The following is an 18,801-nucleotide window of genomic DNA, read 5'->3' as shown; positions in this document are numbered from 1 at the left end:
GGCCAAATTCTCAAATGCCCCGTCCTACAAAACCAAAATCTCCCCCCAGCAAAGAAACCTAACTTGGAGCTAGGTCCACTCTCAGAATGACCCATACAAGAAAGATTCAGGAGGCCTCCTTCTGAAGAAGGTGAGAGACAGGGACTTCAGAACGGGCCACTAGCGAAAGTAAGGGGAGGGGTCCTTCCAGTGTCTCCCACCAACGGAAACTGAATCCACCCTTGGCCTTACCCCTGCAAGCAGGATAACTGTCTATATTTTAATAAACATTTTAGGAGCCCTGCTAGGTAAGGAGATAATGCAGGTTGCGTGTGAATGGTGAGGGACATGGTCCTGTAAACCAGGACCCCAAAGCTCCCCAGAAGCAGGAGCTGCCCACACCCTGCTAATAAGAACTAGCATTCACTGAGGGGTCATGACTGCCAGGCACTGAGCTGAGCACTTTCACAGACCAACTCATCTAATCCTCAGAGCCCTGTGAGATAGGGACTATCATTACCTTCATTTTGCAGACGAAGAAACTTGAGGCTCAGAGAAGTTAAGTAACTTGACAAAAGTCACACAAATGGCAAGAGGCGAGGCAGGATAGGAATGCGGGCTTTTTGACTTAAAAGTCCTAGTATCTACCCACTATGCTCTATTCCCTACAAACTTGAAAACTTTCAGAGTCGAGGAAAGACACAACTCATTTCCCAGGATTCCCCCACTGCCTCGGGTACAGAATCTAGGGGCCACAGAATCCACAGCACTGGTTAAAATCCATCAGGCTCCTTTTGGACAAAGGAAATGGTAGGAGAAATACAGAAATTTGTCCCAAGGTCAGATTCTAGCCCAGATCCCACACTACAAAATGGCAAGCCTCAGGCAAATCTCATCTGTCTTTAACTTGGCTTCCCCTTCTACTACGGGGCTAAGGCATCTGCTTTATATACTCCACACAGTATCATTTACAAAGGGAGAAATATACATCAATATTGATCAGTATTGATCAAGACAGCAGCAGTTCACATGAGAAGGACTGGCAGGATGATAGACTCGTCTGGGAAGTGAGACCCCTATGGAGCATGTGAGATTTGAGATCCCTCCTTGCACAATGGGGGGAATTTTAACCAAAGGAGTTTGAGAAGGGGTTAAAGAAGAAGAAATGGTGTGAGCATAGGCATAGCAGGAGCACGTTTTTAATCGGTGACTTTCCAGTGCCGCCAGAACCTAGGTGGGTGAGAAGATGACGAAGGTAACAGAAGACACGGCTGCAGGGCTGTGAAAGCTTGTAAGTTTGGACTGTTCTGGGTAGACCAACAGCAGCATCAGGTGTATGTAAAAAGGAATGCTCGGAGATCAAGGCAGGGCCCAGCATGGGAGACACCGAAGGGAGAGTTGGTTAGAGCAGACTTGGGGTCACAAACCTCAGGATTGAGGATATGGAACTGCCTGAACTTGCCAAGGGAGGGGAGCACGGTGAGGGACACAGGGGAGGGAAGAGAACTAGAAATAACCAAGGTTTGGGACCCTAGAGGAGGAGAAGGAGAGCAGTTCACTAGAGTCAGTAAGAGTCAGCAGGAGGAGCTGGTCTGAGGGAAGAGCTGGAACCGCAGCCTGCAGCGCAGCACAGACAAGAATGAGACAAAGAACTGGAAAGTTAGAGTTACAGTCGTGCGAGGAGGTGAAAGTGGAGAGAGAAACGGAACGGGGCGAGAAGCAGCTCTGTCGGTGAGAGCACATTTTCAAAGTTGGTTGGCCATCAAAACGAGCTGTAATTATCGCTATCGTTAGCAGCTGCAGGGGCCACGAGGCCTTAGGCGTGGAGGGGGCTGACGCCCACCGCGCCTCTGCCCAGCTGGGAGGAAGGCGCGGGTGCTTCCACTTGTTGCAAAGAACCTCGGCGTGGGGGGCGGGGGGGAGTCCGCCCGGCGGACAGCGCTGCTGCCTGGGTCGGACGAGGCTTTAATCATTCACCTGATGGTTAAGGGTCGAGACTCCGGGGCCCCGGCTCCATCCTTCTGCCAAGCGAAGGCAGCATCCGGAGGAGGCTCGGCGTCCCGCTTCCTTCCTGCTCCGCCGCAGCTCAGCACGCGCGGACCCCTCCGCCGAAGCACTCACCGCTACTCGGAGGCGGGCGCTGCCCGCCCGAACGCCCCCCACAGCCCAGCCGCCCGGACCCCCGGGACCCGCTCTGCCTCACAGGAAAATCTGCTTTCGCCCCCGCCCCTGCCTTGTACCTCTTGGTAGGATGTGGAGAGCTCCTGGCGGATCATGGCACTGACCGGACCTAAGGCAAACCTGAGCCCGCTGCGATCCCCGGGAAGCAGCTAGGCGACCACCGCGGCTGCAGCGCCGAGACCTGCCGGCTCTCCGAGGCGAAACCGGTCCGCAGGAGCGGCTTCGAGACAAGGCGGGGCGCACTCGGCGCATGCGCCTCGCCCCCGCCGCCGCCGGAGCCGCGAAAGGGTTGCTGGGAAATGTAGTTCTGGGCTTGAGGTCCCCACTCAGCATTCCCTGAGTAGCGAAGCCTTTGAGTTACCAAGAGCCAGGCTTAACCCGCACGTTAGACGCACGTGCTTTCCTCTTCTCTTACTTCCTCTCTTTATTGGAGGGGGAAGGACGGAGAAAATGAGTGGAGAGTGGAACAAGGGGGCCAAGTCAGACAGGTAGGAGATCCTAATCTATAATTGAAAGAGGAAGCTTGGCCTTGTAGGTTATAACCATAGTTATAAGCACGTTCATGCCCATTATGCCTTTCATCCTGCGAGGAGCCCTGTAAAGAGTACCTTTTTCTCTCTGTTTTACAGGTGAGGAAACTGAGGTACCTTGTTTCAGAAGGGATGGGGAGAAGGCCATAAACAAGTGAAGATTATTTAATCCAGGAACAGATGACAAAATCCAAGTTCTTTCCATTATTCCTGGGGCAGACACTTGGAGTCAGGACCTCTAGATTCTTGTCCCGGCTCTGCCCTTCTCCCACAGGTCTTGTAATACTCTGAGCCATCCTCTGTTCACCTTAGAATGCAACTGCTAAACCCTGCCCTGCTTCACGGGTCCTCATTTGAGCCAAAACAGGTCCTGCAGCAAAACCCAAAGGTGCTGTTCACAGTAGCAAAAGCCTCCTGCCCTGAATGTGGTGGAAAATTGGGTGTTTGCCCTGTGGCAGGGCGGACCCACATCATCCCCTCTTCCCGCTGCCTGAACAGCTGTTCTATGTGGCTGCTCTGGGCCGCTTGGTAGTGAAGCAGATAGAGGTTGCCTATGCCTTGGTGAATGCTGCTCTGTATTCCGGGCAGCTGCAACTCTGCAAACCCCTGCACTCAGGGCCTCTTCCCTCCTCAGTGGCAACCATTGTAGCACCAACCACATCAGAGCAGCCTGGACCTTCAGCGTGTTAGTACTGGGAGGCCTCCACCACCTCTTCTGACCACCCTACCCCAGCCCAGACCCTCTGCTCTCACATCTATGAAATGGGACAATATATATAGCACCTAACACATTGTAGGCATTCAGCAAATGTTTGTTAAATTTATGAATGGAACACTTATTGCATCCATTTCCGTTAACAGTTGCTTACCAAAACAAATAAACAACAACAAACAACTCATTGAATTACTTACTGCTTTACTACAAGGGAGGTTGATAGAACAAGTCACACAATCATAGAAATTTAGAACTAGAAGGAACCAGAGAAATCTAGTCCAGCCCTATCATTTCTCTCTACTCTTTGTTGGTATGAGCAAACTGGAAAATTATGGGCTCCCACATTTGAAGGAGATACTGACAAATACAATATCTGACATGGTTTAACAAATACAGTGTGCCAGGCACTGGGATATAGACATGAATAGGGTGCTCCAAGGTCCTTGCTCTTGTGACTCTTCCATGCTAGAGTCGAGAAACAGACCTTGAACACGTTAATAGAATTTTCTGTACTTGCTGTCCCCAAGTCCTCTCCTCCCATTTCCACATGAGCACACACCAATCAGGCTTTTATGTTCTCCACTCCACTGAAACGGTGCTTATTAAGGTTACAAATGACCTCTGCGTTGTCAAATCAGATGGCCACTTCCCTATCCTCCTCTCGCTCTATCACCACTGGACTCAGGTCATCCTCCCTCTTCCTTGTACACTTTCCTCCCCTGGCTTCAGGACACCACATGGTCCCACTTTGCTTCCCACGTCACTTGCTGCTCCTTCTCCAGTCTCCTTTGCTGGTTTCTCCTCATCCCCTCAACTCTACAGGGTCGCCTTCCTCAAGCCAGGTCTCTGATCTTTCTACTCACTCCCTAGGGACTAATAAAGTGGCCTCCTCTAGTCTCATGGCTTGAATTACCATCTATATCCTAAGGATTCCCGTTATGGGTTGAATTGCGTTCCCCAAAAAGATATGTTGAAGTCCCAACCCCTGGTACCTCAGAATGTGACCTTCCTTGGAAATAGAATTGTGGCCGATGTCATTAGTTGAGGTCACACTAAGCAAGGTGGTCCCTTCGTCTGTTATAACCTGTGAATTTACAGGAAGATGGAAGACGATAGGAAGGTAGACACACAGGGTGGATGCCCTGTGATGACAGAAGCGGAGATTGCAGTGATGCAGCTGTAGGCCACTCACTTCCTCACCATCTACAGGTCTTTCTCACAACATCACCTTATCAGCAATGCCTCCTCTGAAGCACCCTGTTAAAACTGCAAACCCCATTGCTAGCTCGTGCCCCTATACTTTATATTTCTCCCTAGCGTGTACCACCTTCTGACTTTCATTTTCAGTTTCCCTGCACTAGAATATAAGGTCCGTGAAGGCAGGCTGCTTATGTGTCTTGTTCATTGCTATATCCCAGTGCCTCCAACAGCGCCTGGCAGTTACTGGTACTGAACGAGTAGTTTAGTAAATAAACGAACAAAATAATTTCACACGGTGACAAGAGCTCTAAAGAAAGGAAAAGAGACCACGTGATAGGGCAGCTGTGGAGGGAGGTGCTGATTGTGGGGAGTCAAGAGAGACCTCAAGATGGTAGTTACTTGTGAGTTGAGACCTGAGTGACAAGAGGGTCATGACGACCTGCACCCCAGGAAGAGGGCACCGGTACAGTACAGAGGCCCAGGCTGGGACCCAAGCAGAAGGCAATGTGGCTGGAGGGGACCGATGGAGGGGCACTTAGGAGACAGAGTCAGAGGGGCAGGCAGAGGCCAGATCCTGGAGACTGGGTTGTGCTGATCCTGGGCTTGTTTGCTCTCAGGTCCCATTCTTGCCTCTCCTGCTCAGCTCTCGGTTCCCGGGACTGGCCCTGAAGGCTGGGTTTCCACTGGGTTCAGTCGAAGCACTGCTCGGAGACTGGAGGGGATCTGGGCAAGGGGGAAGCCAGGGTTTTTCCTTCCCTTGCTCTGCCGCTGGCAGCTTCCCTTCCATAGCTCTAGCCCCTGATGCAAAGGTTTTTTGGTGGTTGTAGCTTCGGTTAGGTGACCCAGGCTCCTAAACTCTAAAAACACCAGGGTGTTGCCAATCTTCCTGCTTTGCTAATCTCTGGGCTCCCTCGGGGTTTCTTCTCAGCCTCTTGCATCACCTATGTAACCAACTCCCTGCATTACAGCCATTCTGTTTTACTTAGATTAGTTTCTGTTTTCCTTGCAGATAACTTACTGATTCATTTGGAAAAATGAAGCTGGGTTCAAGTAGGGAAGGGCAATCAGGGGGATGCCTGGAGAAATCCAAGGGCATATGAGCATGCTATTAAATTATAGACTCACACTCAGTGTCTCAGGGACGAGGAAGCTAGATCTGATCAGTAGGAATTATAGGGAGTTTCTTTTGACTCAGAGCAGTTCCTAACAAATCCAGCTGCAGGGAGAGAAAGGGCTCAAGCAGAGAAGCAGCACCCTGTATGCCAAGGAACAGGATGCCTCAGGAAGAGGGTGATATTCTAAGGGTTTAGAAGAGCCTCTTCTAATCTGGAGACCCTGTGACGTGGTGTGGATACTGCACAGCTTACACAGCTTTTCACATCCATACCATTTTTACTTTTGACACAGCCCTATCCAGGAGGCAGGCTGGTACGTTACTGATGTGGAAATTAAGATTCAGACGATTTGTGGACAGACCCTGTTTAGGCTGCTCTGCACTAGAAGCCCATTCGGTTGAAGAAGTACATGGATGAGAAGGTGCAGTCACTGAGAGGAGGTGTAGCCTGGCGGTCAGGGGCTCTGGGACACAGGGCCTGTGCTCGAGTCTTGGCTCTGCCACCTACTGTGTGACCTTGAGCAAGGCACTTAAGGTCTGTGTACTTGAGCTTCATCATCTGTAAAATGGGTGATAATATTTCTTACTTCCTAGAGCTACAGTGAGGATTAAATGAGATAATACACGTAAAAGTGCTTGGCACACAGCAAGCCTATCTTTGGTGGCCAGTTCTCCCAACCACAAAATCTTGGCAAACCCCAAGAACGCAGTCCTTGGTCCTCTCTCCTTCCGATCCACGTGCCGCTCCTTGACAATCTCATCCATTCTGTGGCTTTAAATGAAACCTATATGCCAAGGATTCCAAAATTTATATCTCTAGCCTGGAACTCTTCATCCAATTCCAGACTCATATAGCCAACTGTCTACCTGATCCTTCCACTTGGCTATCTAGGTGTTCTCAAACTGAACAAGCCTGATCTTGATCTTCCCCAAGACCTGCTCCTACCGTCTCTCCTTATCTCAGTAAGTGGCAACCCCATCCTTCCAGCTGCCCAGGCCAAAACCCTCTGGGTCATCCTTGGTTCCTCTCTGTCTCTCAGACCCCATGTCTTGTCTGTCAGCAAATCCTGCCAGCTACACCTTCAGAACAAATCCGTGATCCACCCACTTCTCACCACGTCCCTTGCTACCACCTGGGGCCAAACCATCATCATCTCTCACCTGGATTATTACAGTAGCTCCCTGCTTCAGTCCTTGACCTCCCCTCCTACCCCTCTTCCCTCCTCGCTGTTCCTCCAACAAGCCGGGCACTATCCTTCCTCAGCATTTAAGCAGTTTTCCCTTTGCAGGGATTGTCCTCCCCCAGGTTACCTCCCGTACCTCCTGTAGATGTTCATACAAATATTGCCTTCTCATTGGGGCCTTCCCTGGTCAGCCTATTTAAGATTGCAACTCCCAATGCTCCCTATCCCTTTGCCCACTTTATTTTTCTCCCTAGCATTCATCACCATCTAACATACTACTTATGTATCGTGTTTGTCTATTTCACCCATAGAATGTAAGCTCCATGGGGCGTGGATCTGTCTTGTTCAGCGATGTGCCTCCAGTGACCTGGTACACGGAGGCCCTCAAAAAGTATTTGCTGAATAAATCAGTGAAGAAATCCTTGCACAAATGTTAGCTATAATTATTTCAGTGCATGTCTTGTGCCCTACCCTCTGCAAAAGTCCTTTGGGGACTCGAAATTTAAACACAACTGGGAAGAAAAAAGAATCAGCCAAAAGTAAAAGTGAATTAATAAAGTTGGGGCCCTAGGTTGTAAATCTCTCTTCCTAGGTGCTGGAATGTTGGCTGTGTCAACTCTGTACCTAATCAAGGAACTGCTGTAACAGACGCCACTGTTTGGCGCAACTTTCAGTGCGCAGTCTGGAGTCGGGAGCCCCCAGAATCCTAGCTCCAAGTTTCCGGCTTCGGCGTCCCAGCGGCCGAGCACGCCCCGCAGCGCGTGGAAGGCGCGGAGTCCGGCTCCTGGCTCCCGTGAGGAGCTGGCCCGCTACGGAGGGGAGGAGGTGAGCGGGGAAGCGCCGGCCCAGGGACCGGGCCGAGTCCGGCCTCGCGGAGAGGGAGGCGGGGATCCCAGGAAGCCGCGGCGCCGAGGGGAGGCCTCGGGGAAAGGCGCGGGCCTCGGCGGGCGCCCCCTCCCGGAGCCCCGGCTCCGAGCTGGGCGCGAAGCCTGCCGGGCTCCTCTCTCCAGGCCTGGATCGCTGCCTGGGGACAAGGGGGGAGTCCCCAGCACTCGGGGATCCCTGCTTCCGCCTTCCCCAGCCAGAGCACCCCACCCCGCGCTTCGCCCTCTCTTCCCGAGAGCTGTTTCCTAGAGACGCCTTTTGGCTGGCGGTCTGTACACGAACCTCAGAACTTCTTTGTTTTCAATGTAAGCATCAGCTGCGGGCACACACTTCTGCCTGCTCCTGGGGGGAGTCGGGGGAGAGGGAGAGAGGGAAGCAAGGCCCGCTCCCCGGGTTAGGCGGGAATGGGGGCAGGTCCATGGTTGATCCAAACTTTCCCTGCACTTTGCCTTCCTCATTTACCGTGCCCCTCTGCAGCTGACTCCTCACACTGGCTCTTAATGGCTGTGCTCTTGAGGCTGAGCCAGAGCTGGGGGAGAGGGCAGGGTGGGAGATCGGAGGTTAGAGACAAAGACGACCCCCAACCCCAGACGCATCCACTTCAGTCCACATCGGTCAGCAGTCTGGACGTGTCTAGGATATTCCTCACAGCCATCTGACCATTCGGGTTGTTGGGGCCCAGTGTGATGGCCCTGGAGCGTGGGAACAGGATGCTGCACATGGGAAGGGCCATGGAGCTGATATTGGATCAGGAGGTGGGGGGAACAGTTTGGTGGGGAAATCAGGGAATTACAGCATTTCAGAGTTGATAGGAATCAACTTCATGCTTTTACAGGTGAGGAAACTGAGGCATGCCACCAGTTAGTGGTAGAACAAGGAAGGAACCTAATAATTCTCTTGTTAAAACACTCTGGTGTGGGCTCCCTAACCCCCAAGTTAAGTAGCCTTAGCTGGACTAGTTTCTCCAGGGGGATTTAGAAACCTGGCCCTTAGGCAGTGGTGCTAGTTTGGGCATCACTGTAAAGAGAGGTTGGTTAGAAGCCTGAGTCATTGAGAACACAGAAGGAGGGAGACAGGTATGTGACTGGATGTTAAGGGACACCATCTTTTGGAGCAGCGGGGAACCAGATGGTACTGGGTTAGGGAACCTGTGCAGAAAAGAGTTAACATAACAGGCCCGCAGTCCTTAGAAAGGCCTTGGCTGATGTCTGGATTTCCAGGGTGTTCTGCATTTCCCTAACAGATAAAGGTGGCTCAGTCTGGGCTCTTCGTAGAAACTGTGCATTCATGTTGAACACTGCTAGGCGGAGAGGGCCTGCATGGGCTCTGAGTCTCTCACGGGCTTCCCTGGGCAAAAACATTGCACACGTGTTGCTGCATTTTGTTGCCAGGGAAAGAATGTGCTCTGTGTGGCCCCTCATGGGAGGCAGACAGTGTAAGGAAGTCCACAGGTAGATAGATTCCTCTAGACTCTACCTGTGTCCTTTCCCCTATGACCCTTACTACATCACTGTAATAAAACATAGCTCTGAGTACAATTATATGCTAAGTTCCATGAGTCCTCGTGAATCTCCAAATGGGGGGGTAATCTTGGGGACCCCCAGCACAGAGTCCAAGGGAAGAGAGAATTCCTAGTGGAGACTGCATGCAGCAACCATGCCCAGGGTTCAGGATGAGGGCTGAGAAAAGACCCTTGGCTTTTTTGTGCTGATATTATTGATTGATACTCAACTGCCAGAAGGAGAGAGGGAGGCTTGAGATGGAAGCGGGTTAAGGAAAGAATTGTTTGGGGTGTGGCGCCCAGAGGATGTCTGCAGGCAGAGAGAGTAAGAGAGGAGAGAGGCAGTTGAGCGCAGCTGGTTAGAGCTGCCCTGTGCTGAGGTTTGCCCTAGATGGTTCTGGTTTATGCCTATTGTCCTGGGATAGTTATCATTATTATTATTTTTTGCGGTACGCGGGCCTCTCACTGTTGTGGCCTCTCCCGTTGCGGAGCACAGGCTCCGGACGCGCAGGCTCAGCGGCCATGGCTCACGGGCCCAGCTGCTCCGCGGCATGTGGGATCTTCCCGGACCGGGGCACGAACCTGTGTCCCGGCATCGGCAGGCGGACTCTCAACCACTGCGCCACCAGGGAAGCCCTGGGATAATTATTAATAGCACCACCTTTCACTCTCAGAAGTGTTACCGTTTGTGTAATACATTATACAAATAGTATAGTTAGAGTGTTAGGCCTTTGAATCATATCTGGGTTTGAGTCCCTTTGGGCAAATAGCTAAACCTCTTGGAGTCTCAATTTTCTATTTTCATCTGTGGTACTTGTTATCAGTCAGGGTTCCACCAGAAACAGAACCAGTGAAAAATATATATATATGGGTATGTTTTTAATTGCAAGAATTGGTTCATGTGATCATGCAGGCTGGCTAGGTAAGTCTGAAATGCATAGGGCAGGCTGTCAGGAAGGGCAGGCCGGAAACCCTTGGCAGGAGCAATGCTGCAGCCCACAGATGGAGTTTCTTCTTCCTTGGGGAAACCTGAATTCTGTTCTTAAGGCCTTTCAACTGATGGCTCACCTAGATTATCCAGGATAATCTCCTTTACACAAAGTCAACTGATTGTAGATATTAATCACATCCACAAAATACCTCCACAGCAATACCTAGATAAGTGCTGAATAACTGGATACTGTCGCCTATCCAAATTGACACATAAAACTGACTGTGATAATGGCTACAGGATAAGAGTTCCTACTCTGCATAGGGGTTTTGCGAGGATTAAATGAGATGGCGATATGCAAAGTGCATAGCGTAGTAGGCTTAGTGTAGTCTTAGCATAGTAAGCCTTAATCAATCTTAGCTGTTATTATTTTTATTAGCTTATTATTAAAGATACAAACAAGAGGCACTATAACAGGCCCATAATCCTCTTATGCAATTCAGAAATCAGATAAGCTCTGAAAAGCAGAAGGTTTTTTGTTTTTGGCCGCTGCTGTGCATCAGGCCGGTTCTTAGTTCCCCAACAAGGGATCGAACCCGTGCCCTCTGCATTGGGAGCGCAGATTCTTAATCACTGAACCGCCAGGGAAGTCCCAGAAGGTTTTTTCTTTTTTACGTCATTTGACAGCAAAACCCTGCCTGATCTGAACTCCTTTGGTGATGGAACCTTGTTGGAGCTACATGAGTCTATTTATAGTCTTTTTATCCTACTTAGTGGGAATATCCATGTTTATGCTTTACTGTGGAAATATTGATATAGATGACGATGGGGTGCTGCCTCAGACCCCGGTAGGTGTTCTGGCATGTGCCCCATAACACCTTTCTAAAATCTGACAAACTCTGAATTCTAAAACACATCTGACCCCCAAGGGTTTCTGCTGTGGGATTGTGGACCTTGTATAACAAGTCGTTCTGAAACAACTAGCTATGAATTCTCATTTCTGTTATAATTCTTTTGGACGAGAGCCAAGGCAGACCCACCTGTTCCACATTCTGCTCCCCGGTTTGTGGTGAGAGCTCGCGCACCCCGACAGGAAGCTGCCTAGTATCTTCAGTGGACGCTTCAGATTGGAAATCACGAAAGACAGGGGTCCCGGCTGCTGGTGTCTTTCGCCGAACCTACGGTGTTCTGGATCTACTGCACGAGGTCCTGTGCTACTTTATCCCTTTGGGGCAGTTGAGGTTGTCAGAGTGATCCACAGTGTGGCTCCCTGAATCATTCCCACGTGGGAGTGTGAAGATAGCTACACGTGTGCTTCCGGCATGAATTAGTCCTCTTGGAATACCTGCTGAAATCCGGCCTCCCCGGTGCCTCTTCAAAGCCCATTCTCCCAGTAATCCTAGTAAGGCTTGCAAAGAGGAGGTCATTTTAGGGACCTTTCCTGTAGATAACACATAGATCACAGAGTAAGCATGTTGAACAAAAATGAACGTAGGTGGAGAAAGGTCACATGTGTCCAGAGGGCCTTCCTGTGGACCCTGATTTCTTCAGCTGCCCTTATAACTAGAGATATTGATCACATGCTTTCATTGGCAGCTTTCGCCATGTCACATCAGCTGTTCTTTTAGCAGGGCTTCACTGTTTACAAATTATATAGGTCAAAGATTGGCGTTCAAGTTTCCGACAAGGATGAATGTCGCGGGAAGGGCTTTAGAATCAAACAGGTGTGAGTCTGACTTCTGGCTATTTATTTACCAGCAGAGAAACTGTCGGCAAGTTATTAAACTCTAAGCCTCAGTTTATCCATCTACAAAACAGGTATAGTAATACCTTTTTCATAAGGTCATTGTAAAAATTGACCTAAGTGACATACGTTATTATAAGTAGACATGTATAACATATGGAGAGAACCTAACACAGTAGAATCTCAGTAAATATGAATTTCTCTGCCCTCCCTTTGATCACACCTGAAATATATTAATTGTCCTGAATTATAAGCCTCTAGTAACCAGCATGAGTGGCTGAGGGCCCAGCCCAGGCAACATGATCAAAATAATATTCTTGTATGACTTACCCTCACATCGAGCTTTTAGAATAGAAAAACAGCATAAATCACAAGCCATTCATGAGTTTGGTCATCGTTCTTCCTCGGGAAATAAATGTGTGGCAGGACTGGCGGGGAGAGGTGTATATATCCCTTCTTTGCTGCTGGCATTCTAACCTGTATGTCAGACGCTGGAATCTGCAGAATTTTCCCCAACGGAGACGAGTCAATGGCACGTGAATGTTATTTTCCCCTGCCTTAGCGATGGAGGAAAAAGGCGGGGGAGGATTGGTTTATTAAGGAAAGCAGATGTCATGAAGCAGTTAGCTTTGGGGCGGGGCGGCTGGGGTGACTTTGAGGGTTCTCTTTGGTCCCGAGCAAATGTCATCCTCCACCCTCCAAGGGCAAAACTGACTTTTGCTATCCTCAGAAAATGTTTTCTGCCTTACTTGCACCGTAGGATACCAAATGCAGGGAGGGGAGGGCCGCCTGCCCCCATACCCCCAGAATGACTTCCGGGCCTGGGACCAGATGTCTGTATTTAACAAACACTTAATGTAGAGCCAACTCTGCCAAGCACCGTCCTAACCACTTTAAAGCATTAAATCATTTAATGATGACCCGTGAGGAAGGAGCTATTATCATCATCTCATTTTTCAGGTGAGGAAGGAGCCATAGGGCGGTTGAGTAACTTGCCCAAGGTTACACAGCTAGTGAGTAAAAGAGGTGGACCAGGCTGTGCTTTCTCCAGTTTGTACAAACGAAATGAACCACCAAGAGCCTCCCTTTCCATCACTCCAGGCAGTGACCTTTTCGGGGGTATATTGGTTCAGCTAAGAAGAAGGTATCAGAGGGCAAGCATGACCAGAAATGTTGTTTACCTTCTGAGTTTATTTAGGGCAACCCTGGACCCTGAGCTTACCCAAGGCCCCTCTGGGCTTTAGGGTTATTCTTTGTAAATGGAATTTGTCTGTACTCACTCACCAGCTCTCCCTGGAATCTGTACTAAGGGGGGATGGGGTGACATTTGTTTTCTGCTTTTCTAAAACTTAATAGTGAAGAGTAGGGCTTCCCTGGTGGCGCAGTGGTTGAGAGTCTGCCTGCCGATGCAGGGGACACGAGGTCGTGCCCCAGTCCGGGAAGATCCCACATGCCGTGGAGCGGCTAGGCCCGTGAGCCCTGGCCGCTGAGCCTATGCTTCCGGAGCCTGTGCTCTGCAACGGGAGAGGCCACTACAGTGAGAGGCCCGCGTACGGCAAAAAAAAAAAAAAATAGTGAAGAGTAGAACTTGTACTTCTTCTGAAAGAATCATTCTGGACAGACAATAAAGAATATACAGACAGTGAAGGCTGTTGGATAGAGGCAGGTGAGTAAAGAGGTGAAACCACCCTCTCTAATTATACAATAAAATGACGGCTTGCAGACGTTTTGGCTGTGTTAAGAAATGTATGTTGCATCCTACCCTGGTGTACGCACACACACAACTGAAACAAAAGTGCCGTGAAACTATGCTCATTCTTACTATGTGTGAAGCACTCTGATGTTTTCTAGTTTCTGCTCTATTTTGAACTTTTATCGGCAGGCAGACTCTCAACCACTGCGCCACCAGGGAAGCCCCCTATTTCATTTTTTTTTTAAGCCTGTTGATAAATCACTAAATTGATTGCATGACCCACTAATATTACCAATGCCGATTGCGGTTAGAAAAACATGGCCTTAGACCACTGGAGGGCCCAGGTATTTCTGCAGAAGAAAACGTCTGTAGTAGTTTCTCTCTTTTTTAAGAAGAGTCACCGGTGAGGAACTTCTGCTCTGTCCCCAGCTTCTGTTGCAGGGTCTGAGGGTGCTGGAGGCCCAGGAGTTCCCGCCTTCCTGCCTGCACCCAGGCTCCAGCGCTCTTCCAGGTGTGGAAGAGGCCCTCCTTCCTCTGCCGCACTGCTCTGGTATCCCTTTGTCACGGTAGCTCACGTGGCACTCTCTCCTGGCCCTGCTTGGCCACAGGTAGGGAGGAAGGCCAGATGGCCAAGCAACCCCAAAACCCAGAGGAAAGATAAAGGCCCTGCCTCACTGATGCGGGTGACTCCCCTGGTTCCCTAACATTTGGGTACCTCCGACCCACTCACTCCCTGTCTTTCTTCGTGGCCCTGGGTCTTTTGAATGAATTTCCCAGGACACCCACCCTCTCCTGGTCCCAGGCAAGTGCACTGTCCCTGTGCTGTGTGCCCCCTGGTGGGGCAGGCCAGAGAGGGGACTGAGCCTTGGATTCCTGGGCTCCAGATTCCAGAAACTGCTTTCCCTCTGATTTGCTCTGTGACTCTGGGTAGGCCTGGATGATGAAGGTGCATTTGTAAAACGAAGGTGTTAGATAGATTATCTTCAAGGCCCCTTCTGATTTGAACTTAAAATTCCTCCAGAGTCCTTATCTGTCGCTTGGGAATTACTTTCCTTTTGTATACCCAGGGATATAGCAAAAAATAAAGTGTAAAAGCCAAGGAACTGCAAGGAAACAGTATTGCTTGTATATTTCTAGCACCCTAAATGGCTTTTTGAAGGACAAACTGGTAAAATATAAAAAGTGACTTTGTTGTTCTACTTATATGCAATACATTGAAATAGGCCTCAAGGAGATAACTCAACAAATTAGAAAGTACCTTGTAGAAAGATATTCATAATGCAGCCATTTATAGTTCTCAGGAATTGGAAATGATCCAAAATAGAATAGCTACACGAACAGGTACACAGTACCACTAAAATAAAATAGAACTGTTTAAGTGACAGCTGTTTGGGTTATTTCAATACATGAAAATGTTTGTATGAGCTAATATTACCTGTAGGAAGCAAAATAGTGATATAAAATAAATCATTTACACTGATTACCTCCATGTATGTACATTGATGAAGATGAAATTTGGATTGATTTAATTTTTTTTCTTCCTGGCCATGCCATGTGGCATGCGGGATCTTAGTTCCCCAGACAGGGATCGAACCCATGCCCCCTGCATTGGGAGCGTGGAGTCTTAATCACTGGACCGCCGGGGAAGTCCCATGGACTGATTTAAGTAATTCATTTAATACTCTTTTGAGTTTTTATCTGTACGGAGCTGCTTCAGTTCCTCGGAAAGGTATTGCCATAGGCTTGTCTTGATGCTTCATGACTTTTCCAGGTTTTTGTGAGTGGGCATGACATTACGCAGGTGGGGCGAGCTGCCTGAGGACCGGCTTGTAACTTCACCCGCCACCCTCTGCACCGGCTGTGATGGGAAGAGATTTTACTCACTTGAACTGGCGGAGCTGGGCTCTTTGTCTCCTCACAGCTTCTCTCCTGCTTCCTAGGAAGATCAGCCCATCTACATGGCAGTCAAAGGGGTGGTGTTCGATGTCACTTCTGGAAAGGGTAAGTGGCTTGGCTTTATGAATCCTTACCTCTGGGGAGTGTGGCAGCCTGAGTGGGTGCTGGAGGTGTGAGGGAAGGGAGGGAATGCTGGGCAGGTCCTTCCCCCGGCCAGAAGGAGTTCACAATCTTTGTCAGTGAGGTACTTCAACAGTATTTTTCTAATGATGTCATGCTCTGCTCAAAAGCCTTCCATGGCTGCCTGTTGCCTATTGAATCAAAGTCAAACTGGATGATTTACCCTAGATAAAGCAGTGAGAGGAAAAGTATTACTTAGCAAAGAGTCGTGATCATAGAACATTACAGAACGTTTTAGTGCCGTCTCACGTTTTCCGTAATGGAAACTACAACTGATATCGTGGAAGTAGTCTTGTAATGGTTCGTTGTTTATTTGATATCAAACAAAAGATGTATGGAAGTAGACTTGGCTTCCATGAACATTTAGGAAGACAGAACACTTTTCTTGTTTACATCCCCATGTGAACTCTTAGTTGCAGCATGCATGTGGGATCTAGTTCCCTGACCAGGGATGGAACCTGGGCCCCCTGCATTGGGAGTGTGGAGTCTTACCTCCTGCACCACCAGTAGGAAGTCCCTCTTGTTTACATTTTAAATATTTTTAAGGGATTATTTTCATTCTGTATTTAAAAAGAAAAAATCACCTCTCAGCCCAGCATGTGTGACTTATTCCATATTCTGAATTAGCGGAATCCAGTGGGAAGGCTGGGGGCGGCTTATTGGACTTCCCATCCTCACTGATGTCCCTCTCCTCAGCCGAGCCTTTGCAGGATTGGGTGGGGTGGGGTGGGGTCTCAGAAGCCCCGCCCCGTGCCGTGTACAGGCTCCTGGCTGCTCTGTGCACATGTGCTCACATCTTCTTCCTTCCTCCCCACTACAGAGTTTTACGGACGAGGAGCCCCCTACAACGCCTTGACCGGGAAGGACTCCACCAGAGGGGTGGCCAAGATGTCCCTGGATCCTGCAGACCTCACCCACGACACTGTGAGCCAGATAATAAGCCTCTGTCACAGTGTCCCACCTCCTTGGCCATGACCTTTTTTCTTCCCCATGCCCCACCTCTGGGCAGTAGCAAAGCTTCCTAACTAGTCTGTTTACTGTTCCAGAGGTAGCCAGTTGTTTTCTTAAAGTAGATATCTGCCTGTGCCCCTCCTGCTCAAAACCTTCTGGGTCTCCCCACTGCCTACAGAGTCAAGTGTGAACTCTTGTGAACTTGAGATCAAACTCAGTTGATCTTCAGAGTTTGGCTCCAGCCTGCCCTGGCTGCCCCATCCCCCTGACAGTCTGCACCTGCCACCCCCCAGCCTGTGATAGCTTTGCTGTTAGTCTCTGAGACCCGCTTTCCAGGCCACTACCGGTAGCTCAAGGGAGGAACAGGGTGGGAGAGCAGAGTCTCCGCCGTGCTTATATTTCTGTGAAGGAGAAAATAGCATTAACAAAAACCATTTCGGGGTCTAAGTAATCCCAACAGAAAGGCTGGCGTTCACCCCCCCCATTGTGCTCAGGTGAGTCACACTTTTAAGCTGCAGCGTTACAGAAACAAATCAAGAAACTACAGAGAGGGGGAAGGATGTGTAAATCTGTAAGGGGAGGAGTGTAGAGGGCAGGGGGCTTAATCACGCAGGAGGAGGTGGTTGCAGACCGCAGAGCGCCCCCCGATGCCAACCGGGCTGGGGGTTCTCTGGAGTCTAATTCCTACATCAGTCAGACCACAAACACGGTGCAGCCATTGCACCCCCCACACGTAACCTCCGCAACACACACGCACACACAGGGCTGTCTCGAAAAAATTGTCCACGATTTGTTTTCTGAAACACTTTTTCCCTCGCATTAGGGGGCGTGGGGCGAGTAAAGTTGGGGTAGGGGCTGGCGAGAAGCCGGTGGCAGGCACGAGTCACTCATTCCTACCCCTGTATTTCTTGGGCTTTTCTCCCCAAGACGGGCCTCACATCCGAGGAACTGGAATCCCTGGATGATGTCTTCACCAAAGTGTACAAAGCCAAATATCCCATCGTTGGCTACACAGCCCGAAGAATCCTCAACGAGGACGGCAGCCCCAACCTGGACTTCAAGCCTGAAGACCAGCCCCATTTCGACATAAAGGACGAGTTCTGATCTGCAGGAGACCGTTCCTGGGAGGGTGAGGCAGGGAGGCACTCAGATGCAAACTCTCCCGCAAAACAGGCTGCTGGGGCCTCTGGTCACCAGATCTGAATAAAGCAGATGTTTAACCTGGAACACTGAATGCCCTTTATTGCCCTTGGTCCACTGTTCTACCCACCTAGGTATCCTGCCCGCACACCAGCCAGGGAGGTAATAGTCGCTGAGGGGGGACACCTCCTAGGTGTCAACGTGGGCTATGGGGACAGAGGAATTACGAGTGACCTTTATTGCTTCTTTATATTGCTCTGTACTTGCCAGGTTTTCTACTATGACCATGTGTACTTCAGAATAAGCGCCAAAATAAACTTCCTATTTTCACAAAAGGAGAATTCTTCCACACGTGCCCTCTCCTTGGAGCCTCACCAGAGCACCCCGTGTCTCTGCTGGCCTGCTTTCTGTCTCCAGCATCCAGGAGATGCGGCAGAAGTGGGGTGCATTAGGTGGAGGGGTGGAGAATGGGGAAGAAAGCTATGAAAGGGCCTGGCGTTACACCACGACCAGGAGAGTGACGGTGTGAACTGGCTTCAGCCCCTTCTGCAGCTGGAAGGTGGTGAGGAGGGCCAGGGTCCGGTATGGGCGAAGCCCGCCCTGGAGGTCATTCCAAGATGGTGAAGCACATGCAACACGCTGGACTCAGGTCAGATTTCATAAGGAAATCCCTTTTGAGGGTAGGATTCTTCCCTCTAACGGACATTTGGCAATGTCTGGAGCTATTATTTTTAAAATTTTGGTGGTTAAAACTGTAGGATGCTACTGGTATCTAGTGTCCGGTGATGTTGTTTTTGTTTTATTTTAAAGACTTTTAAAAAATATATTTATTTATTTTGGCTGCACCAGATCTTAGCTGTGGCATGCAGGATCTTTCTTTTAGTTGCGGCATGTGGGATCTAGTTCCCCAACCAGGCATCGAACCCGGGCCTCCTGCATTGGGAGCATGGAGTCTTAGCCACTGGACCACCAGGGAA

At 49.7% G+C, this 18,801-nt stretch overlaps 2 protein-coding genes across 2 annotated transcripts in view; one reads left to right on the top strand and one right to left on the bottom strand.

Moving 5' to 3' along the window:
* Positions 1-2,364, bottom strand: part of PACC1 (proton activated chloride channel 1) — a 33,668-nt gene extending 31,304 nt beyond the window's left edge. Inside the window, exon 1 of the mRNA XM_024750905.1 lies at positions 2,220-2,364. Coding sequence (XP_024606673.1) covers positions 2,220-2,255 — 36 coding nt within the window. The 5' untranslated portion in view covers positions 2,256-2,364. The remainder of the gene's footprint in view (positions 1-2,219) is intronic.
* A 4,862-nt stretch (positions 2,365-7,226) lies between these two features.
* Positions 7,227-17,911, top strand: NENF (neudesin neurotrophic factor). Its single transcript, XM_024750874.1, has 5 exons — positions 7,227-7,294; positions 7,578-7,728; positions 15,598-15,658; positions 16,554-16,657; positions 17,612-17,911. Exons 1-5 carry the CDS (start codon positions 7,227-7,229, stop codon positions 17,786-17,788), a joined length of 561 nt encoding a protein of 186 aa, XP_024606642.1. The 3' UTR covers positions 17,789-17,911.
* Positions 17,912-18,801: the final 890 nt, after the last annotated feature.

The sequence above is a fragment of the Neophocaena asiaeorientalis genome, unplaced genomic scaffold (genome assembly GCF_003031525.2).
Source record: "Neophocaena asiaeorientalis asiaeorientalis breed wild unplaced genomic scaffold, Neophocaena_asiaeorientalis_V1.1 scaffold67, whole genome shotgun sequence".
Lineage (NCBI taxonomy): Eukaryota > Metazoa > Chordata > Mammalia > Artiodactyla > Phocoenidae > Neophocaena > Neophocaena asiaeorientalis.
This window is presented reverse-complemented; position numbering and strand designations above follow the sequence as displayed.

Bases quoted from the DNA above. Each gene is read 5' to 3' on its own strand.
- NENF (XM_024750874.1), top strand. From the start codon at position 7,227: ATGGGGCGTGGATCTGTCTTGTTCAGCGATGTGCCTCCAGTGACCTGG. The intron at 7,295-7,577 runs GTATTTGCTGAA...CGCAACTTTCAG, and splicing joins TACACGGAGGCCCTCAAAAA to TGCGCAGTCTGGAGTCGGGA. The intron at 7,729-15,597 runs GTGAGCGGGGAA...CCTGCTTCCTAG, and splicing joins CCCGCTACGGAGGGGAGGAG to GAAGATCAGCCCATCTACAT.